The sequence below is a fragment of the Arvicanthis niloticus genome, chromosome 27 (assembly GCF_011762505.2).
Source record: "Arvicanthis niloticus isolate mArvNil1 chromosome 27, mArvNil1.pat.X, whole genome shotgun sequence".
Lineage (NCBI taxonomy): Eukaryota > Metazoa > Chordata > Mammalia > Rodentia > Muridae > Arvicanthis > Arvicanthis niloticus.
In genome coordinates, this window is record NC_133435.1 from 19,982,652 (window position 1) to 20,007,369 (window position 24,718).

Sequence of the window (24,718 nt, forward strand, 5' to 3'; positions counted from 1 at the left end):
TCCTGCCGGGGTGGGGTAGGGGAGCTAGAGAGATGGGTCAGTAGTTTAAGCAATGGCTGCTTTTACAAAGGACCTGGCTGTTAGCACCTAGTACCTAGGTGTAATCCCAGATTAGGGAACCCAACACCCTCTTTTGGCCTCCATGGGCACTGCATACAGATGGCACAGACATATGTGTAGGCATAACACCTATATGCATAAAATAAAAATAAATAAATCTTAAACTATTCAGGGTTACTATAAGGCAGTATTTGTGAACGTTTATATTTTGAACATCTTCCAAATTAAAGTAAGTTTTAGAAATCGTATTTATATTTTATGTTGATGGGAATGTTTAAAAATATTAATAAAAACGGTAAGAACAATGCATTCAGTGACCTGCATAAAGAACAGTTTAAAAATGACCAGTAATGCTAAGAGTCATGACTCAGCTGAGGAGAATCTGGGTGGTACAAAGCCGTGGTGGCAAATTTGGGAAGTCAAGGAAAATGTAGGTAGCTGGGCAGGGCCAGTACATTCCTGCATTCATAGGTACATGGGAGGAGGAGGAGGAAGAGGGAGAGAAAGCAAGAGAAGCACCTGAGCCTAGGAAGTCAGGACCAGTCTTGGCAGCACAAGCGCACGACCTCCCAAACAAGGGGGAAGGGATAACAAAAAGAAACTTAGGACTGAAGTGATACCAGATAAAATAACTTGAGACACTAACTACTTTAGTGTTTAGAGATGGTTATTTTTACCAAGTTCAAGAAAATATTAAAATAATAAACCAATTTCACTTGGCTGCTATTTCTTCAAAGATGATGTAACTTACAGAAGAGAGCCTCCTAGAACTTCTGGCCTGTGCAAAAGCACGCAGGTGGTCCCTACACCTTAAAAAAAAGATGCATCCAACAAGCCAGGGACACAGCTAACAAGGGACATTTACTTAAATGCAGTTAGACTTTATTCCACCTATTACCTACTATGCAAATTCATCTCTATTATTTTTATTTCAAACACAGAAATAGGCACAGAAAAGTCAAATTTAATAAAAGCCCAAAATTATGAGATTACCTAAAACTCTTACGTTCATGTAGTATATAAAATTTTAAAGAGACTTCTTATGTACATCTACATTAAAGATCTTTATACTTTTAACTAGAAACTAATAGTAATACCATCAACAAAATGCAACAATAAAAATGAATGATAGAAAAAGAGAAAGACATTATAACAAATGCAGTAAATTAGAGCAGCAGTCTCAAGTTCTAGGTGGATGCTGTTGCTCCTGAATCTGTGGATGGAACCCGACTTCATTTTGTTAAAAATAAAGCCCAGCATTTTGTTAAAAATAAAGCCCAGCAAGTTTTAGAATAGGTTAAAATACAGTGACATCAAACCAGAATCTTGATTATGGCCACACCTAGTAACTGTTCAGATGGCTGGCTATTTTCTTCCCTAACAGAGGTACCCCTTAACTACTGCCACATAGTTCTTAGAGACACTGAAACCCACAGCTGTAAATCTAGTGATCCAAGCATTAACGTGAAAGGTAGAATCTACTCAATCTTCAAAAAAGCTGCAGGACTGGAAATATAATAACCAGCTAAGGGCAGAACCTGCCAGAGGGGACTCCGAGGTCCAGAGTAACTACAAAAAGCTGCATTACAGACAATGTGCTGTTTGAGACAGATTAGCAGAATGTTTGGTTCTGTTGGCTGATTGAATGGACAGGAAATGCACCCGAAGGAGGGCTTGAGAGAGCTGAGAGGGCTGGAGGGTAATGGTTATCTAAATTTCCTTCACAAACCTGTTCAACTAAATTCCCACTTGAAAAAATTAAATTAAGTCCGGGTAATTTCCTGGTTTTAACAGTTAGGGGAAGATGAATGTAGTGTGGGCTTTTCTGTCAATCTCGGTGGTAACTCTAGATCTCATAGGAAGCAACCAACCCCTAGGTCTTGAGCTGATATTAAAGGTGCCTTATTCAGACTAAAGCATAATCTTTATATTCTTATGAATATGAGAACCTATATCAGCTCAAATATCAGTAACCCTCAAACATCGTTAGAACATAAATACTAAACATATCTTTGTTCTTCTCTGAGGTCTGCCAGATGTGACACTTCAGTGTTCAGATAAACCACATTTAAGATCAGAATATGCTTTTTGAGATAACTAACGTTTTAAATGCATTTCCTCCCCACTCCCCTCAACATCGCTTTTCTAATAATATCACCGTAGTTGTATTATTATAAAGTTCAGTGGTCACAGGCCCTCGGGACTCACACAACAGGCCTATGAGAGATCCACTCGTGAGCTCGACAAGCTTATTAGAGATAGGAGAGATAATCATCTATTTTAAAAATATCAGAGAGATTTCTCTAGGTGAGAGACTATGGCTGTAGAATAAGTTTTCATCTAATAGAGAGTTCAACTCGGTTGTCATTTAACTCAAGTTAATTGAGCATATAACCAGTTAGGAATGTGTCCCTAGGCTTTGGAAAAACAAAACAAAACAAAATAAAATAACAACAAATAAAAGCCAGAAACAAAATCTCAATAAAATTACCTACAACTAAAAGGAGAGTTTTACGTAGTACTGAGGATTATTATGGAAAGTCAGTAAATACGTTACAATTAAGATTGGTTACACCAGTTAACAAAATAACAAAAAGAGTTTAAAATAGACATACTGAAAAGGAAATCTTTTTTGTTTCCCTCCACGGGAAGCGAAGGACCAAGGCACGGACTCCATTGTGAACCTCAAACACAAGCACACCTTTGGAATAGACCCCCAGCAGGATTCCTGTCTGTGACTTCTTTTCAGGGTGCACCCGGTGAAAATGAACTCCATACTCTGGCAGTCTTTGGCAGACCTGTTGGAACATACAGAATGGTGCATGTGCGTGAACAGGGGTGCACATGGTGGAGCTGGACTTGGGTCAGCATACCCAGTAACATGTGACATCCACATTCCAAAAAACGTATTTCCAGTACTCACTTTAAGTGACAAATGAAAACAAACCCAAGCCATATCAGAGGGCTAAAGAGAGGAAGGAGCCAAGTGTCTGACACTTAAAGAACTTAAAGAACTTGTAACAGTAGATGAGAGTGCTAAGCTGAGACATAAAAAACACTAAAAGAAGCAACAAGAAGTCACAGCAATAGCAAAAGAAGTCAGTTGCTGGTGACCAGCCGCCATCATAAGGTTCCCAGGAAAGGAAGTGATGGTGGCTGTCATTGATTGTGGGCTAAAGTTGCTTACTATTTGTAAAGTTTTTTTCTCTTCTTCAAGTCCCTGCTATTATTCTAAGACCAAAAGCCACTGGCTTCTGATAATTAGCTCCTGCTGTCAGCAGCAGGGGAGAAAGAAAGAAAGAAAGAAAGAAAGAAAGAAAGAAAGAAAGAAAGAAAGAAAGAAAGAAAGAAAGAAAGAAAGAAAGAAAGAAAGAAAGAAAAGGAGGAGGAGGAGGGAGGGAGGGAGGGAGGGAGGGAGGGAGGGAGGGAGGGAGGGAGGGAGGAAAATGAAACAAAAGAAAAAGGCTTGGGCTTGAGAGATGGCTCAGCAAGTTATGAGAACTGGAACCATGTCCAGAGGTCCTGAGTTCAATTCCCAGCAACCACATGGTGGCTCACACCCATCTATATATAATGGGATCCAACTCCCTCTTCTGGCGTGTCTGAAGACAGTGACAGTGTACTCACATTCATAAAATAAATCTTAAAAAATAAAAAAAAAAAAAAAAAAAGGAAGAGAAAGAAAAGAAAAAGAAAGAAAGTTTTAACAGTCTCTTTTCTCTCTGGCTCTAGGGTCCCTCACTGGGAAAGTGGGAGGTTCAGACTTCATTAACTCTCTGAACCAGAGAGAAAAGAAAAGAAAGAATAAGAGAAGGAAAAGGAAATGAGAGAAAACTCAGGCACTAAGAAAAAACATTCACTCACTCTGGATAAAGCAGAGGAAGAAAAGCTCCAACCACTTGACATACATATGTACATACATGCACACATAACACACATTTGGTGGCTGGAGCAAACAACCACAATTTTCTGTTCTCAGTATATATACTGTCTGTAAAATTACCTCATACAACTGTCAGGCAGAAATGTCAAAGTGGGATAATAAATTATATGGTTTTCTAAATACTTTTACATTCCAATAATTTCATAGTAAGTTTAAGGCACTCATTCATGTCATAGATTGATAAGGTTTAAAGAGTTACAGCAAAATTGTTTCCATGTCTTTCCATTAAGACTAGTATCTGATACAACATTCATTATTTGTTATTAGACCCTCATAAGTTCATTATAAGTTTAAAGCAAAAATTTTTATGTCATAAGTTAGCACAGTTTTGTCAAGAGACAAATCATCTGCCTTGTGTGTTACTAGTTTTGAAGTTTTGTATAGATAAACTAGTCAATACATGATTTTTTGTCCTTTACCTACAATACATTGTCCATTCCCAGTTCATGATCTTTAGTTACAAGGTAATGGTCTCATACCTAACCTAGAAGGAATGTTTTCCTTCATCATGAATTTGTTCCAAGCCTGATTTCTTTTTCTAACACAATTAGCCTATGATACACGAAGGTTTACAGAGCTCTTATTTGCAGGTTTTATTCTATAGAGGACTTGAAATTATTTGTATAAATTTAGAAACTCTATAAAATCATTATTAGGAATTATGAAATCATCAACTTGTCTACACAGCATTACTATATGATAGTACATCATCATGTTGATCTGCAGAAAATCTGCCCAATAGGGTGGGCTGATGCCCAGGCATCATTAGACTAAGTAATAGTGACAGGAAAGGCATGCCAGCAGTAAGAAGCAAGCCTGGGATGATGTCTCTAAGGACTCTGCATTCTCAGAGCTTACCCAATGTAGGCCATGCAAAATGGTGGGCCATCTCCAGAAAATTCACTTGCATGTCTTTAGCTTTTCTTAAATGGCTTTTTGACAGTCAGTGACAGGATATAAGGGCAAATTCAGACTGAGAAATAAGAATATATAAAGCATGCACCTGGCAAAGGAACTATATCCATAATATATATGTGCTTTATTAAGAGACAATCAGATGGAAATGAAATTGAAAAATGCTTAAGTATACAAATCAAAGAAGAAGCTATATTAAGTGGGAAATGAAACATGAGAAAATGGTCAATGAAAATAATAAAAAGACCAACTAAAATCATAATTCTGGAAATGGAGAAAGGACTCAGTGGTTAGGATCACACTCTGTTCTATGGAAGACTGAAGTTTAATTTCCAGCACTCATGAAGAGAGACTCACAGTGGTGTATAACTCCAGTTCCAGAGGCTTGGACATCTGTGGTTTCCATGGATATATTCACTCACATGAATGCATACACACACACACAAACACACACACACATGTACATATGTGTGCACATACACACACATGCGTACATACAAGTACTATTGGAAATAAATCTTAAGCCATCTTTAAAGACCCTAATCCACATCACTTCTCACCCACCCTCAAGGCTAAGATGAAAAGGGCAGAAGAGAACACAGCTGTCTCTGAGGTAGACAGCAGGACCTGTGCTGCATGTGAGAAGGACGTTGGAAAGCTACAGCATCCTTATAAAAATGCACACTGCTCTTGAGCTCTTCCAAGCACTGAATACAATGGCTATGCAGAACTGAGTTCACAACCTGACCTTAAGTGTGCACTGAAAACAACATGCTTTGGCTTTCCTATTATGAATCCCTTAAAGACGAAACTTCAAAGATGCTCTGACGCCTCCTCCTAGATATGTGTGCATGAGAAACTTGGCTCTCGACACCATGGATCAGCAAACAGAAGGTCCGCTCTTCCTGTGGCTGCTGACCAGAAGAACATCTGAAAGTTTATTATATTGAAAGCTTACTTAGTTCTATCTTCCCTATCATAAGTGCTCTTTATTTACCTGCAGGCTAACAGGTAAACCATAAGCCACGTTTTCTGACATTTTGTATCTATTTGAGTTAATTATCATTCATACAAAGACCAATTTGCATATTCAGAACAAGGGTAGGCGGTTTTAGGATGAGTGTGAACTTGCCTCTCACACCTACTCGGTCATCAAATTCAACTTTTTCTTTTTATGATGAAGCTTGATTTTTCAGAGTTCAGAACAGGGTGACGACACGGGATTCATAGTCAGGTAGGTGTGGGGTTTGTCCCTCACAGTGCTCCTGACCTTAAAGTATCATGTTTTCTTTGAGCCCCATTTCTCTTAAACAGATGAGAATCAAACCACTATAGTTTCAGGCAGGAAGCATGCAGCCAGAGGCCTCAGAGGGTCAGATACCACTCCCCAGCATCTACATGTGTCATTCTGAACCTGTGACACTGCTTAATACTGGTCACTCTGCATGCTCACCTTTAAGAATTCTAGCTCTGTCTCCTTCTCAGAAGCTCCTGCATAGGTGTTATGCAGTTTGGGTAACTCTTCTTTAATGTAGGCTACGTCAAGCTTCTCCATCACCCTGGCGGGCAGATAATGCTCCAGGCGAAAGTAGGACACACCATGAACCTAGGGGGAAGAACGCTGTTGTCAACAGTTTCACTTGCCTATCACTGATGTCAAGCTTCTTCCTCCTGTCTTAAAGCTTTTGTCTCTGCCAAGAGAAGAATTGCTTTTACCTCTCTCTAGAGACTGCATCCCCCTCTTCTTTGGTGAGGTATAATAGCTGGACTTATTGGCAAGTCTCAGAAGAGGACACTGAGGACCTTATGTCACCATGGCTGAAGAGTCACGCAGTCATGAAGGACGCTGCTACGGGGGCGGGCTCCAGTCATCTGTTTCCTACTAAGTCTCTTTCATTTTAAGAACATGGAGCTTTGAACATGGTTCTTAGTACTGTGACCTCTGCCTGGTTCACAGCCTGCCACTGTGTGGATCTGTGTGGACGGCAAGGTCCCTCCAGCCCATGCTTGATCAATACGTCCTCTACTGAGTCTCTTTGTTGTTTAGAACATGGGGATGGAGGAACTGGAGCTACCTAGCCCTAACCTCCAAAACAAGACAATTTTAAATGGAAAAACCAGAGCCCAAGTATGTGATAAGTTTATGTGTGGTGAGCCAAGGCACTTTGAGGAACCAGAGGAGTTTAAGATCATCATAAGGTCAGCTATGATTTTGCTAAGAACAGGGTAAAGGCAGAAGATGTAACTCTGTGGGAAATGCTTGTCCGGTATGCCCTGGTTTTGATCGCCAGCAGGAAAGGAAAGCAAAGCAAAACAAAACAGGTAGAAAAGGAACAAATTTACCAATACCTCCTTCATCTGGCACAGAAAGAGCAAGCCTACCTCTGGTTGATAGTCTCCATACTCTGCCTGGAGAGCCAAGGACGCGAGGAGCAGGGCTGCCTCATCATCACAGTGCACCCTCTCCTCCAGAAGGTCTTTTCTCAGCTGAAGGTAATACTGATGGCAGGTTAGGTTGTGTCTGTTAAAATACAGATGTGCACAGATATCTTGACTTTTGAGGTGGAACCTTGGGAGGACTTTGATCATAGGCACTGTTTCTAACTATGGTTGTCATTAAGCTGTTCTAGGGCACTCAAAGAAGAATGAGTTTGAACACTGCCTCACTTGGCCATCACCAGGAAGCTTCTTCTCGCAGTAAATGGGAACTAGCAGGGAGAGGTTGACTAGCAGGATAATGAGCAGAAGTTAGAGACTTTGGAGCATTCGGTCCTAGAAGGGATGTCTCCACCAAAGCCTGCCCTGGGGTGCAGGGAACTATGTGGTAGAGCAGGGAAAAGACCGTGAGATGAATGACTGGGGGAAAACAGCATTGTGCATACACGACACAGGACTGGTGCACAGAGACTGGCAGCACATATAGGCCCTGCACAGGTTCAAGCCTGATAGGTGGGCAACACAAACCCAATTCACTGGTAGTTTGTAAACCTTCTGTCTCATTTTGCTTTGGTTTGGGCTTTTTAAATTTTATTTGTTTATTTATTAATTTTGTCTTATTGGTCATTTGCTTGTGTACTTTGCTTTCTGGTTTGGTGGGTCCCTGTGTAGGTTTCTTTCTTTTCTTGTTTATTTGCTTTGTTATTCTAGAAGGCGGGGAGGAGCTGAGTAAGTAGAGAGGATTTCGGGAGGTAAGGGAGGGCAAAATGTGATCAGAATTTATTTATTTTTCAATAAAAAAAATATTGAAAAAAAGAAATTGTTTAAGGGCAATACTGACAGCACCTTTGTTTGCAGGCCATACAAACATTCCACAAGCTGTACAAATGCCTGAAGTGTGAAAAGCACCAGACCTTGTACAATGCATTTTTCTAAGCGCATACTTGCTAGGTAAAGGCTAACTTACAGTTTAGGTGCAGTAAGAGGAACTTGGAACTCGCAGTCTCACAGAGTGTCTCGATTCCTTACTAAGTCAAGAGCTTTTCCCTGCTCCCTTTATGGAAGCACCCTACAGCTCCCTGGCCTTCCCGAGCTGCCAGTCACCACTCCAAAAGCAGTGGCTTCATGAACACGAGCACAGCAGTGTCGTTGAACTGATGACATGAGGCAGTTAAGCAATTAACGGGCAGAAGGTGAACATGGCACGGGTACCCAGGATGAAGGGACAGATGAAGGGACAGCTCGTGCCCTCGGCAGCATTTAAAAGGGTGGCAGATTTCATCGAAACACTCAGAACTCTACATAACTTGAGATGAATGAGAACTTTTTGTGGATGGAATTTTCCAGAGTAGTTTCTGATCATGGATGAGCACTAGTGACTGCACTGGAGGTAGTAAAACCATGGATAAAGGAAGACCACTGCATTTCTTTTAAATGAAGAAAAAAATCATCCTGGATCCATATCAAGGGGTTCGGTGCCAGCAGGTTAGAGGTCAGTAGAGCATCCCAGAAAGACCAAGAGAGAAACCCTTATGCACTCACTGTATCAGACTAACATCATCCATGAAAAATTTAATTCGGAAAAACAACGTAAAGTCAACTGAGGCTTTGCCCTTTCTCTTCGGCTCTTCCTTCCATCCCTCCGGGGCCACTTTGGTTAATTTTAAGTCATGATCAACAAAGAAATATTCATTCTCTGAAACAGAATGAGAAAGGCATTCAGAAAGCATGAAGAGTTTTCCTTTGATGTCTTCATTTCTGTTGAATGTATTAAAAAAAAGAACAGGGTCTGACAGAAGCACAACAGGGGCTGAGGCACTGCGTATGGCTGGGTTCAGTGGGGATCGGCCTTTTCAAAACCAGGCAGAGACAGGCAGACCTGGACTGAGGTCCCAGTCACATCTTTACTGCCTGTGAGAATAAATTCCTCTTCCACCCCAGACATCAATCTCCCTGTCCGTAAGATCAGGATAATGCTGGATTCTGCACTATAGGCTGTTATAAAAATCAAATGACAAAATGAAGGGCTCTGGAAGGCAACCCTTAGAGCACAGGTCTGCAGTAAGTATTAGCTATCGTTTACTAACTGAATGGCTAGTCTACGAAGCCTCATTTGTACAGAATGCTTAGGAAATAAACAGAGATCTGTCTCAAAAATATCCTTCGGTAGACAACACCATCTGGCCAGTCCTGGGTGGGGGTGAGGGTGGGGCTGAGGGTAAGCCCTAGAGCTAGGTCCTAGCTCTTTCCATCCCCCTGGGGCTACTTTTATTTTAAACCAGGATTTAAAAAAAAAAAAAAAAAAAAAAAAAAAAAGCACTAATTGCACACTTAATGGGTGACTCTACAGAATGAATTATTCATTTTTAAAGCACAAGCATTATAAAAAGCAAACACAATGAATGAAACCAGGGAAAGTCCCTAAGTCCCTTCTATTTCTCAGTGCCGACTGAACTGCCTATTTAACTATTCTTTCCCTGAATGAATCCTGGCTTGGTAAGAGGTACAGGACATTATTTTGGTGACATGTTTTCCATTGCAAACTCTGAATCAAAACATCGAGAGATACCTTTGAGGGTGGCGAGAGCAAACAAATGGTGCTCCACCAAGCCGATGTGCGCCACAACCATGTCAAAGACGTCCTTGCAGACGGTCTTGGTGTCACAGGTAAGCTCCAGTCTCTGCCCGCTCAGAAGCATTATGTTCACTTTCCTCCGCTGGTCCTCATTCTTCCCCTTCTTAGTCTGCAACTGAAAAAAAAAAAAAAATGACGGTATTTATCAAAAGAAGCACTTGACCACTTAGTCTTGCTTTAGAGAATCACTAGATACATTTCCTAAGAGGGACAGAAGCTGGAGTTACTACTCACAAGGATAGATCGTGGCAAGTCCAAAGATACAAATGGCTCGACTGTCATCTTCACAAACTCGGGGCCAAAGAAATTCTGTAAGTCATAATAAGCAGAATAAATCATTTCTACTGTTTATCCTAGGTCATTCTTTAAAAGGCAACAGTGCAATAATAACAAATCACACATCAAAATGAGGGGCTGCAAAACACATGTAGGAACTTTCAGCAGAGGACACTAGGTTTTGCTTTGAACAGAAGTGGAGCATGCTTTATGCAGAGGCTTTTGTGGTGTGTGCACCTCTGTGTGTATACATACTCATGTGCGTGTCTGAAACTAAGGCGTGGGGAAAAGGTCTGTGCATGTGAGTCCCCTCCGTGCTTGTATAAAATCATCACACTTGGAGCCCGTACTGTATTGTCTGGCATCCCACTTACCACCTCATTTTGATTCAGGTTTGGTTATAATAGTTAACTGGCAAACTTTCATTAAATTTCTTCCATTTAGCTTAGAATACATTTACTTATGTTTTATTGTCAGTCTAAAACTTTGGCATGGTACAGTGTCTAAGGAATTAATTCCACATAGAAAACATTAGGGTGATGAAATGTTCACAGTACTCCTTGAGAAAGAAGTCCAAGTTCACTGTTATGTTCACGGTCTAGTACTTATAAAGGAGAATACTGCAAATGGAAAAGTCATCCCTGATCAAAATGTGAGGTGCAGCATCTTCCCTCATGCCTTCAATACTGTGGTGAGAACCTGAGGCTTGGCGTTAGTCCCATCATCTCTGAGAGACTCAGAGGGTTGGAGAAAGGGCTTGGCTGTCAGCACAGGCTGCTTCCTTAGGGGACTGCAGCTCAGTTTTTCTGTACCCATGTGGCAGCCCATAACCCTCTGAAGCTTCAGTTCTAGGGGACTCAATGTGGTATTTTGTCCTCTACAGGCCCTAGGCATGCATGTGTGCACAGACACATATGCATGGAAAACACTCATACACGTAAGATGAAGCTACTGATAATGCTGATGGCGATAGAATTTTACAGAAAACTAGACTCAGTAAGTATCAAGACTCTTTGAATGGCTGAGCAGAGATATGGAATGTACTTAAAAAACATTCCTCTTCTGACCTAATTGTGAACTCCATAGCTCATCTCTTGATTTATGGGCTAATGGATTTCTTACTATAAAAAAGTAGCTCTCTGTTATACTGAATAAAGCCAGCTTCCCTCAAAGATCATATGTATGTTACTCATGTTTTTGTTTAAGTGTTTCTCCTGAGATGGGCTTGCTCTGCTGCCCAGACATTCTTCTCATGCTAGACAATGAGCTTGCTTCAACCTCCTGAGACTAAAAGGACAATATACCATGCTGGGAATTACACGTACGTTTCTTTTTTAAAGATATGATCTTGCTGTTACCACAGAATTTCTATGTCACCCAGGCTAATCTCAAAGTCATGATCCCCCTGACTTAATCTCTTGAATGTAAAGAGTATAGACATGGACAGCTATACCAAGGGCACATATAAGTCATAAAAGCAGTTAAGCCACTCTAAATCCACCCAATGGTATTTTGAAATTGAAGTAATATAAGGTGGTAAATATTGACTTTAATATCACACAAGACATCTCATCCCAATGAGATCTAATTTGGAATCTCAATCCCACTTACAAGCATCTTTAGGATATCTATAGCAGCTCTGATTAGCATGTATTAATTAAAAAAAAAAAAAAAAAAAACAAAAAAAAGCCAGGTTTCATCACAACACAGTATATGATGTAGACTGGCCAGAACCACGGTCCATTACTCTCTTCTGTCCCCTCCTCAGCCCCCGTCCTCTGCACAACCAGTACTCCTTCTACTTTCAGATCTTTTTAAAAGCCTATTCCTTGTGACCCACGGAGTTTAGCCAGGGTCTTGGACAGGAACATGTGTGAGAAGGTATTTAACACATGATGGGTAGCTGATCTGTGGAGGTTCCACTGAAGGAAACCGACTACTGATCATCAAAGAGCAAGCCTGGACACAGAACAGCCTCACCCTTAGCTTTCTCTGGGTCATGGCTGTCTCCAGGGCCATTTCCCTCAGCGGGTCCCTAGAGATGTCGAGCATGGAAGCTTTGACTGTGTCCCCTGGGTACAGGCTCAGCCGTGACTGGCGGAGCGCCATCCTGGCTTGCAGCTGCATCATTTCTTCCTCTTGTCGCTTCAGCATCATCTCCTGATTGATCAAGTTGCCTTCAAGGGATGTCTCATATTGTCTAGTTTAGAGAAAAGAGAAACAGAAAAATAAAGTCTGGCAAAAAAGAAAAAACAGCTGTTTCAAGCTACAATGCAGGAAATTCCATGGTAAGTAAGGTATCAGAAATGTAAACATTTACTTACTATTTCTTAAGACATATTTATTTTTATAAATGTGGATCCTCGGAATTGAACCTGAGTCAGTATTATACAGTATGGCGTGGTAAGAGAAATAATATATACAATCTTTTATAAATTATATATCCATTTATATAATATTTGTTATATTATACGTTTGTCCAGTCCCTGATAAAATGATAATTTGTAATTTCCAGAGAGAAAAGAGGGATCAGAGAATCATTGTTCTGATCTTTGGTCTTTGAATCTGGTTCGTCACATCTCCTAGAAAAGAGAAGAAAAAAAGAGAGAAGGAGAGAGGAGAGGGGAGGAGAGGGGAGGAGAGGGGAGGAGAGGGGAGGAGAGGGGAGGAGAGGGGAGGAGAGGGGAGGAGAGGGGAGGGGAGGGGAGGGGAGGGGAGGGGAGGGGAGGCCAGGCCCAAGATGTCCAGACTGCCTATGGACTGAGACTTCCACAAACACCCCTAGTCCCTCCTGAGGAGCACACCTGAGTCCTCAGAAGTAATGCCTTCCCTGTAGTTCTCTCAGTCGGGGGCTGTTTTCTTCCTATAGACCTATGCCTTGAATTTTGCTTACTTCCTGTATTTTCATCTGTGTGAGTACATGTAGACGTGTGGGTGAAGGTCAAAGGTCAGCCTCAGGTATTGTTCCTTAGGAGCTGTCCATCTTTGTTTTTGAGACACAGGCTCTGGACAGAACCCAGGCTTGGCTGATTAATCAGCGAGGCTGGCTGACCAGTGAGCCTGGATCTACCTGTGTCTGCCCCAGAGATCCAAGCCTGTGCCACGCTTGGCTTTTGTCAGGGACCCTTGGGATAGAACTTGGGTCCCTGAGCCTGCACTGCAGACACTTGGCTCTGGAACTGTCTCCTCAACCCCTATGCTTAGTTCTTATTCCAGCCTCCAGACCTCTGCCTCCTTTTCAAACAGCCAGCTCCCTGTGAGCACAAGACAGGAGGGACAGCCAGTGTTCTAGGTGGTTTCCGCTCCATTGTTCACTCGCTTCACTCATTAGAGATGTCAGTCTGACTCAGGGTTTTTTCCCATCACAAATCACGGCTATGGTATGTGGATATGGGGACTCTTCTAACCTCTGACCCCCTCCCCTCTCTTCTTCAGCAGACAATCATGTGGCTTCAGAAGTCATGGCTTTTGCTCTTCCATAGTCTCTATAGTCTTATTTTGTTTACTGTGCTCCAAACTCCCCAGTCAGATAAGTCACTGACTCCTACTGGCTCAAGGCACTGACATTCCTCTCATGATTCTCCTCATGTCCTACCTTGTGTGGAATCTCCACAATCAGTCTCTGCGTATGACCTCATCAGCCATCAAAGTACAGAGCCAGGCTCCCTGGCCTCCCTGAGCCCCACCTCAGCACTGACTCTCTTGTCTTTTAAAGCTCCAATACTCTCTCCTCTGAACAGGTGACATTTTCTTTCTTTTCTCACTAAAACAACAAGCAATGCAAGTGCCCTACTTGGATATTAACATACACTTTGGTTCAATGTTTCCAAACCAAAGCCATTTAATTTTCTTCCTATGTCTAACATGCTTGCAATTATTTCCTGGTTGCTAAGGACACAACCTTAAGAGTCATTCTTATTTCCCCTTCCTTATAAACTACCAATTTCATTATGTACTGAATCCTGAAGGCACAGCCTGTAAGAGCCACATCTGGCTTTCCTCCAGCATCAGTCTACACCATCTGCATTAGCGACTTTCCGACTGCCATTCTGCTCTTCCCATCATGCAACAGGACACTGTAATGTTGGCTTACCCTAACATGTAGAGTCCTTACCTTAGCATCTGTGACGCACTCACTCACTGGGGCCCTGATTTCTTGGCCACTGTCCCTAGTGTACAATATCCTTTATTCATTTTGTTGCGGGCTTACTGCTTTTTCACTATTACAGGAAAGATGACATGTCACCCTTTCAATAGTTAAAATTGCTATTGCTGTGCTGGAACACCATGACCCAAAGCCAGGGGGGGAATAGTCTATCACTGAAGGAAGTCAGGACAGGGACTCAAACAGAGCAGCAACCTGGAGGCCAGAGCAGATGCAAAGGCCATGCAGAGTGCTGCTTACTGGCTTGCTTACTCTACTTTCTTATAGAACCCAAAAACCACTAGCCCAAGGATGACATCACCCACAATAGGCTGGACCTTTCTCCACCAATCACTAGTTAGGAAGATGCCCTACAGGCTTGCCTCTAGCCCAGTCTTAAGGAGGCACTTTCTTAACTGCGGTGGCTTGCGTCAAGCTGACATAAAACTACCCAGCAACCTCCCCTACTTCGGCACCTCTGCACCTGACCACCCCTCCCTCTCCTTCGCTTGACTTTTATACTCAGTGTCACCCCTTGAAGGACACCTGCTCTGATCACACTAGCACATAAAGCAGGATTCAGAAACCACTTTCTGACAAGCCTGCTGCTCTGCAGAGTGCTGCTTCCTACTTCCCACGGATGGCTGGTTCTCATCTCTAGCATTCTCTAGGGTGAGCTGTTTTTGTGTGCAGTTCACAGCTGTGCTTCTGATACCTGAAGGTATCTGCTCTGTGCTGGGTGTCCTGCAGCTGCTGAGTGAGTGAGTGACTGAGTGAATACGATCCTGTGGTTTACCTCACCCAGAGTCAAAGGCAGGAAGGACTTGAGTCTATGCTTTGTAGCTCAAATAATACATTTTGTTAAGCAGATTTCATTAACTAGAACTAACTTTAACAGCAAAAGAGACTTATCAGTTTATCTCTTCCAATATAGATGTAAAACATTTCATTAAGAAGAACTGAAACATTTAAGACATAAAAAAAAAAAAAAAAAAACCTCCAGATCTAGACAAGTATTTCACTGCTGGAGAATGAGTGTATTATCTGCTGATGTACTTGTTAATATACTTGGAAAGGAGGAAAGTCACACAGACAGCAGAGGTATGGAGGGAGCAATGGGAAAAGGCAGTGTGTAATGCTGCTTCAAGAGCTAAAGCACACAGGCTAAGAGATGCCCTTTGGAAGTGGCTCTCAGTATCTTTTTTAAGTCACTAAAAGACACTGTTGATAGCTCAGAAATTAGCCATCCTGCCCTGCCTGACTCACTGTTTCCGGCCGTTGCCTTCCCCACCCCAAAGCAGAAGTCAGCAGCACTCACTGGCTTTGTTTCACCATTTCACTCTGGCTGAAGGCAATGGAAAGTTTCTCACAAGGAAGTATGCATGCAACATGTAAAAACACAGTGCTACCCGTAGAACATGTGCTCCTGGCCATGTGCTGACACAGTGAGGGTGCCATCAGAAACCGTGGCCCATACCCAGGAAAGCCCCTCTAGGAGCGCTGAAGATACTTTAGTCAGCAAGTACTTCGTGGGCAGGAGGAGAAGTTCAGCAGTTTCTGTGTGACAACACATGCACATAGTAGGACCACCTTGTCCCAGACGTCTCTCCCACATATTTATATCTAATTAGTTGCTGTGAGCAATGATAGAGCCTCTGCCCCTAAACACAGTTTACCCTTAAAACATGGGTTGGCAAATTAAGGTATCCCTAATGTTCACATTTCCTTATATAAAACTCAGAGCATCAAAATTAGGTCTCATGACTCATGGGTTTCAGATTCTTTATTGAGAAAACAGACAGTTTCCAAGGTGACTTAATTGTTTTGAAGTAATGTATCCTTAAGTAACAGGCTGAAATCTGAGTTAATATATAATCTCAGTGTTTTTTCTAGTTGTTATCTCTATTTCTTCTTTTACTGAAGCTAAAAAAGGGTGATTTTGTTTTTCTAAATCAGACATATAGAGGAGGAAATTAAAAAAAAAAATTCTCCCTCAATTCAGCACTGAGTGTGATGTAATTTAACACTGGCTTCTTACTGCTCATCCCAATGTCTTGGTTTCATCAAGAAAGCATGTAATACTGAGTATAGAACCAGCTTTGCCTCCCACTTGCTTTAAAATAATAATAATAAAGAGTTCATCAGAACAAAGTAGTAATTTAAATGGCATTATGTAAATAGAAAACTATTTTCTACAAAGACAAAATATTACAAATATTTAAAAGAAGTGAAAGACAACCTGTGGGTCATTAAGTAGTAAATTTTAGTACATGAACTTCACTGTCTGAACCATAGCCATGAATAACTGCTTTAACCAGACAGCTAGGATTACATGGTCTATTAATAGTTTACAGGTATGAACATTGTCTGGCAGATTCATTAGCTAAGGGACAAATATTTGAAATTTTCCAGATGATTCTCCTATAATCAGAAGCATCTGCAGTAAACAGCGAGTTTAGAGTTCTCGTGCTTTGGAAATAAGTACACTTTCAAGCCAATTTTGGATCTCAAGTGTCATTTTACAAATTTGAAATAAGCACTCAGTGTTAAGGCAAGGCATCTTTGTACATGTGACTATGATATACATCAACACACCTAGCACTTGTCTGAGAGTTCTTTTTTTTAAAAAATGTTTATTTATTTTATGTATATGAGTACACTGTAGCTGTCTTTAGATACACCAGAAGAGGGCATCGGGTCCCATTACAAAGATGGTTGTGAGCCACCATGTGGTTGCTGGGAATTGAACTCAGGACCTCTGGAAGAGCAGTCAGTGCTCTTAACCACTGAGCCATCTCTCCAGCCTGAGAGTTCTTTCAGTTTAAATAAATCAAACTTTACCTAACTATAACACAACTACCCAGCTCTAGCACACACAGACACTACCGTCTCATAAGAAACTTGCCAAGCACTCCAGTACGGAGCTGAGCACTACACAGCCCTACAACAGGAGTTAGAAATATGCCAGAGAACCTCTGTAAACCGACCAGTGTATCAATAATTAACGTCTCACTTAATAGCTCACAGAGTGGTGATCTGATTATTTATTCAACCACTTCACACTGAATACCTGAGCTACCCCAGCCTGTCAAGGTACAGATCAATGATTTACAATTTAGAAACAAAGGTTTACTGTTTTCACAGATTTTTAGCTCCATGCCTTAACCTGGATTGTTATGTCTATTTGCACTGACAATTTAAGACATCCCATGCCAACTGTAATTAATGAGAACCAAACCAAGCAAGGCAGAACCAAACCAAACCAAAACCAACCACCTGTGAATTAGTGCTTTCCAAAGCCATACCTTGGTCGTGATTGGCCAGTTTCGTCTACTCCGGGAAGACCACTGCTGGATTCAAACCTCTTGGAAGCTTCACTTTTTCTCACTAATTGTGAATAAAAATATAATAATGGTAGAAGTGATAAAACCATGAAAGCAGTCTCATCTAAAACTCAGGCACTTAGCGACCGAGGTAACTCGTACAACTCACAATCACACACACAAATGAATGGCAGGGTAGACAAGTCTTGAGGTTGGGCCATGTTAGTTTTTGTTGTTGCTATTTGTTTCTTTTTGAGGCAGGGTTTCTCTGTGTAGCCCTGGCTATCCTGAAACTTGCTCTGTAGACCAGGCTGGCCTTGAACTCCGGGATCTGCCTGCCTCTGCCTCCCCAGTACTAGGATTAAAGCTTTGTGTCACCATGCCAGGTTAGTCATGGTAACTTTTAAAGATAGTAACTTCCTTCCTGTAAGATGAAATGTTATCACTGTTTTATGAAACTTTTTTTTTTGACATAATACTTTTAAAAGGAAACATTTTGCAATCGTAACATTTTGACAACTTTTGTTTAAGTTGTGTTTTTTTTTTTTTTTAAATAAAACCTCAATCATTGATTTTACTAATGAAGACTCAGGAGCCAGATGTTGCGGTGAAAATCTGCTAGCTCAGAGGCCGAGAAAGCACCAGGCAAGCTTCCTTCTCAGCTGACATTCCAGCAAGAATGCCCCTCTCTCACAAAGCAAAACAAAACAAAACAAACAAAAAACCCAGAAACCAAAATAAAAAGCAACAAAACTTCCCCAAACTGAATGTCCCTCCCTTCTACTTCCTGCGCACCTTTCTATCCTCCCGACTCCCTCTTACTCTATGTTTTTTTTCTTAACACTTGTACATTTACGTCCTGTCAACTGGTTGCTTGCTCTGCCTCTTGACCTATGGCTGACTTTATTTAATCCTGATTACAATATTCGAGCAGAAAGCCCTTGAATTAAAGGTGTGTGCTAAGACTGAGCAGCACCACAACTCAAAGACAGGGGTTTCTAGTAAGTAACACAATCTCGGGGTTCACGGTGTAATCAAATATTCTACGGCATTAAATAACATTAAAACACAATAATAGTTGCTTCTTAAAAGGATACCTTGCTCACATCTGACGACTCTTACCTTGTCTGAAGTCTGATTCTGAAGAAATAATAGATGGGCTTTCACTGGAAGTACTAAAGATATCGCTGTGGTAGGTTTTATATCTTCGGACTGGCTCTAAAAATTTTTTTAAAAATGAGAAAGTTTATTAGCAATGACAATTTTTTAAAAGGACATATTCAATCTTGGATGATTAGAACTTTTATATATTGTTTTAAATTTACCACTCACTAGACTTGACTGTATCTGAAAAATGAGAAATGAGGCTCTCGGGTTAAGGTGCTCTGTATATGGATTCAGAGCGTCTGTTCCAGAACAGACTGCCTAGATTTGAATGCCAATAAGTAAGTAGTTCAAGGATCCAGCGACTCAGCCCAAAACGGGGTCTATGCTAACAGTGCATAAGGTTACTCTGAGATTAAATGAATAAACATTCAAAGCTCTTAGGACAGTCTGGACGTTATAGGAGCAACATTCATGACAGTTTTTAAGATACCACATGTAGTTTCCTCTTAGATATTTACTATAGGGGATCAAACACCCAAGAGCACAGTCTAAGAGACTTTACTAATTAGGAGAGGTAAGTACAGGACTACACAGTGCAGGACAGGATGCTCACTTCTGCCAGAGTGAGAAGAGAGGAGTCAGGACGGCCTCCTGTACAGATGTGTTCAGAGGCAGTGTCCTGCAAGGGGCTAAGGCCTAAGAGACCAGCATGAACTAACACTAAAATTCTGCTTAAAAAAAAAATCCTTTTTTAATGTTTATTTTATGAGTGTTTTTGCCTGCATGCATATCTATGTACCATATGTGTGCCTGGCACCCTTAGAGTCTAGAACTCCTGGGAGTTATATAATTCCCAGGACCGGAGTTATATAAATAATCTGTAAACTGCCACTCGAGTGCTTAGAATTGAATGAGGGTCCTCTGGAAGAGCAGCCAGCACTCCTAACTGTTGAGCCATTTCTCCAGCCACACATCCTGCTTTCTACATACTTCTGTCCATCCCTCTTCATCCCCACTCTCCCTGTGATGAGCGCTATCCAGCTATAATTGGCTACATCCATCATTCTTTGTCCCCACTGTCCCTGTGATGAGCACTATCCATCCATGTACAGTCCCACCCCTTTGCCCTGTGGGGACACTGCCCATCAGGTCTGGATTGTCTATTCTAATTCCCTGTCAGCAGCATTGTTCTACATATAACTCAAGATATAGAAAACGGGCTTGTCAGATCAGAAATTCTGGGCACAGTAAGTACCCAAGTTCTTTCATTTGGTGCTTCTTTTGGCTTAATTTAAAATCTCAAATTCCTTACAACTAGAGTCCTTCAAAAGACAGTTTCTAAGTTCCCCAGGTTGCTACTCAAAGACTGTATACATCCTCTGTTCCATGTAAGACTGTAACAGTGGCTCTTCGTATTGTTAAGTGTGGATTCACTAGTGAGAATCTACATGAAAGTACAGAGCTTTTGTTCACAGTCCTAAATTCATTTCACAAAAACATTGTAACAAAATTTAAAAACTAAACTCATATAGAAAACTCATCACCACATTCTTCCTCAAACAAATCCTTCACCTGTATCACCAACGCTGTTGCTGGGTAGCCCTTAGGCACTTCCTGGAAGTGCATGCTGGGTAGCCCTTAAGCACTTCCTGGAAGTGCATGTTGGGTAGCCCTTAGGCACTTCCTGGAAGTGCATGCTGGGTAGCCCTTAAGCACTTCCTGGAAGTGCATGCTGGGTAGCCCTTAAGCACTTCCTGGAAGTGCATGCTAGGTACCACCCTTATCTGAAATGCTCCCCCTTTCCTTTGAAGTTCCAGTTTTTCTTTATTCCTCTGTAAGCCAGGCATGAATTGGACATTTTCTCTTACTTAGCCACCTGCTGTGCCTCCTTCCCTACTAAGACACTAGGTCTGTCACAAGAAACAGATGTGCTTCCTCCTACATCCAGCATATTCCCCGTGTGCAGCAAGCACAGAATATTTTCTGAGTCAATGAATGAAAACAAAAGTTACTTGAAGGGGACCTTTTAAAAAGTCATTTTTCATTGCACAAACAGAACAAAAAGGAGGACATCTTAAGGACTGAGAAGGCCATGCACGTTGTTTCGGTGTGTTTGGCAGTTTGGAGGAGAGCAAGCCTTTTTGTCCCAGAAGACTGACTCTTCATGTTTTCAGGTGGTTCTCAAAAAGCCATTTTTGAAGTTGCAGATTGTTGGGAGCTGACTTTTAGCAGAAAGCGGCTAGATTATCTTTGCAGTCATCTGGAACCATATACTCTGATAAGAGATTTGGTTTTCAATAGCCTACAACAGCTGAAGCACACTCTGATATCCCACATATTTTGTGTTGCTGTTTACTGCCCCCAGCTGCAAGGTGCATGTGATAGCCACGCCTGCAAGGCGCAGTGCACATGCTATCCACGCTATAGACGCCTGTAAGGCTTACATCATATCAACACCTGCAAGGCACGTGGTATCCACGCGCCTACAGGGCACGTGGCAAGAGCGTATAAATACCTCAGAATTCCCTTCAATAAAAGAGACTTGGTAAGAGACTTGATCACACCCTGTCTTGTCTCCATTCTTCGCGTCACTTCCCCTGCAGCCCCACTCTCTCTCTCTTGACCAGAGCACTTAGCCCCAAAAGCGTTGAGGCAGAGCACGGGTCCCAACACTTTGGCCCCCAATCGTGAGTACGGGCCGCAACAGCAGATGATTGCCAGAAAGATGGATAGCAAATATGCCAGGGGAAGGAGAGATGGAAAACTCACAAGGGGGAGGCTTCACAAAAAAGGAAACATGTTCTTCCTAATAGAAATGGAGGGCAAGGAAAATGTTAAAAATAAATAAAGAGGAAATCTCAAGCTGTTGATGCCAGGAAATTGCCTGGTAATAAAGAGCTCGTCACATTCTGGTTGCACGGTGGCTATAATCCTGATCCCAGGGACACTTATCCTGTGACTATGATGAGGGACAGCAAAACCCACGGGCAATTTTCATGTGGCCCTAGGGCTGGGATGCATGAGTTTTAGTGAAGTTTAACTGTCTTGTTTGTGCTAGAAGGTGTTCAAGAGAAGTTAAAGGAAAACGAAGTTAATGGCTAATGGAGTAGTTACATGGTATCATGAGTGCCAGGCTTGCGGAACCCAGAGTGAGATGCTGGAAATGGGGGGGGGCATGAGGGGAGGGAGAGAGAGAGACAGGGAGAGAAACAGGGAGAGAGAGACACAGAAACAGAGACAGAGAGAGACAAACAAAGAGAGACAAGAGAGAGAGACAAAAACAGAGACAGACAGAGAGAAAAGAAACAACCTTAAACAAATTAGTGAAAAACAGACAACTGGCCATAAACTAACTAAAAAGGACATTCCTAGGGTGATAGCCATCTGAAGAACAAGGCATACTATAGCTGGTGAGTCCACTGTCTGGCCTTGTGTATAGTCAACATGAGTCTTAAATAATACTCAAATCAATGGAAGAGTTCCAGAATTGAGAAGTAGTTCCTAGTCTCCTGTAAATGATGACATCCTACTACAGAGAAATCTTATGGTAAAGTTAAGATTTTAAATTCTCTGGTTGAGTATGAATGTGATTTGAAAAGGGCCATGGACAAACAAAACAAAAAGTAGTTTCAATGAAAACAAGTTTCACCTAATACCACTTTACATTTAATAACATAATAAACTATGCATAAGTTAAATGTTATGAAAGGAGAACTATTTCATTCAAAGGCACCAAAGTCCTTTTGTTTTATTGTTAACAACCTCTCACACTAAAATCTTGTGGAATTTTCTAGGGAACCGCAACCAAATCATAAATTTAGAACTGCAAGTTTCAGGACAGCTAAACCAGCAAGGCCGAGGCAAGGACACAGACTTAGGGACAACACAGTTCTTGCTATCTTACAAAGCAAAGAAGGAGGGAGCCGGGAACCTGCTCAATAAGCTGACTGGAGAGGGCTCTCATGCTCGAGCATTGCTCCTCAGAACAAAGCAGCTCCTCGAGCTACATAAAGCAGCACAGGAATTTACTGCTTCTGAGGTATTTCTGCAAAGTAGATGTGATCCTAAGAAAACTCTGAGTTCCATTTGCTAGGCCTTGTTTTCTGTCTATGTTTCCTTTTGCTTATGGTCTCTGCTTTATCTTTCCTTTTTAAGCCACAATTCCTTCTAGAAAACAAAAGCAACTCTGTTTAACCCTCCTAAAAAAGTCTTGTGAATGGGTGCTCCCTTGATACAAATTTGTCCATAGATGCATTCTCAGGACCACACCCAGGTAGGGGTTGGGGCCCACGATGTAATGAATATGGCTGGAGGCCTGGCTCTCTAGAAACATTCTAGATGACTTCCTTTATCTGTAGGGCAACTAGGGGAAAGGTACCAAGAGCAGTATTAATGGAAATGGAAGGGGTTAATTAATTCTGTGAGCTTCTTGTATTCTGAGTGCCATCAAAGTGCTCTTAGGCACGTCCTTTTCACGTAATAATGTGCTAGATAGAACTAGATTAAAATTCCCACACAATATTTTCTACCTAGCCATGCCTATAAGAAGAAGTTTGTAATCAGATTAAAGCTCTAAACCACAATTTATCAGATAGTCACACTTACAACAAAAGTAAAACGCTTTAAGCACACACTTTCCCTTTCTAAATTAAATATTAATGTTAACCATTTCAGAAATGTTACACGCAATGGAGAAACCCATGCTCTACCTTACAGTCTACTTGGGCCATGACCCTTCTTGGCTCTGTTATGATCTAGACCAGAAAGATGCAGATCTCATTGTCTGCTCTGCTCTATAGCAGGCAGGTAAGATACACTTTTTGGTGAAGCTTCCTAGCATCACTAGACACTTTGGTTTTTTTTTTTGTTTGTTTGTTTGTTTTTAAATACTCAAATGATACAAATATTTATCTTTGTACCTTTTTTGAATATTTGAGAGAAGGTCTCTCTCCATAGCCCTGGATGTCCTCAGACTTGCTATGTAGACCAGGCTGGCCACAAACTCACAAGGGTACACCTGCCTCAAAAGTGTTATGATCAAAGGCATGCACCATTGCAACTAGAGGTGTTTTCTGTCCATATCTCAATGTGTTTAATTCTTGCACTTTGGATTTGGTTCAGATCCTAGGATAGTATTAGTTGGGTAATTATTTAAAAAAAAAAAAAATATATATAAATGTCATATATATATTTCTCAGTACCAACCAGAATTTAACTGGTATCAGACTATTTGGGTATGTATGAGCACATGCCTGTGTATGTATACATGCACATGTATGTGCTCATATGCACATGTACTTATAGAGGCTGGAGCTTGTGGTCTGATACCTGAGCCTAGAGATCTGCCTGTCCCGCTTTCCCGGTCCTGGGATTGCTGATGTGCATGCACTACCATGTGCTGCTTCTGGTTAGGTTCCAAGGTCTGAACTGAAATTGTCGTCATTTGTGCCCCCCAAAACATTTAACAACTGAGCTACATCCCTAAACCTCAACCCATTTTTAAAAACCCAAGAGATCCTTCTAAAAGCATATATACAGATTACAAAGTCTCTGAATAATAAAACTTGGGGTCATATGTGATGGAATTACGATATACACATCTAAGTATACATTTTATAAAATTCACACATGGCCACTACTTTTACCACAGTTTTCTTGGTATAGAAGGGAAACTTTGTGCTCTTGTCATTATAACTGAAGAATGTATTCACGTTTGGTGGGTTAAACTTCTTTCTAGATCTCATTTGTTGGTTTATAATTTTCATAACCTATTAAATGTGTACATAAAATCGTCAATGAAGAAACTGGTACACAAGGGTCGGTTTACTCTAGGTCATCTCACTCTTCAGAGAACTTCCGTTATTTTTGACTGGCTGTGA

General features: G+C 41.4%; 1 protein-coding gene across 1 annotated transcript in view; it reads right to left on the minus strand.

The window, feature by feature from the left end:
* The window catches only part of Ptpn13 (protein tyrosine phosphatase non-receptor type 13), a 167,167-nt gene that overhangs the window by 62,776 nt on the left and 79,673 nt on the right, over positions 1-24,718 (minus strand). The window contains 9 exon segments of the mRNA XM_076926338.1: positions 2,676-2,858; positions 6,372-6,524; positions 7,301-7,439; positions 8,897-9,050; positions 9,924-10,104; positions 10,224-10,298; positions 12,246-12,465; positions 17,715-17,796; positions 18,855-18,950. Of these exon segments, the coding sequence (XP_076782453.1) occupies positions 2,676-2,858; positions 6,372-6,524; positions 7,301-7,439; positions 8,897-9,050; positions 9,924-10,104; positions 10,224-10,298; positions 12,246-12,465; positions 17,715-17,796; positions 18,855-18,950 (1,283 nt within the window).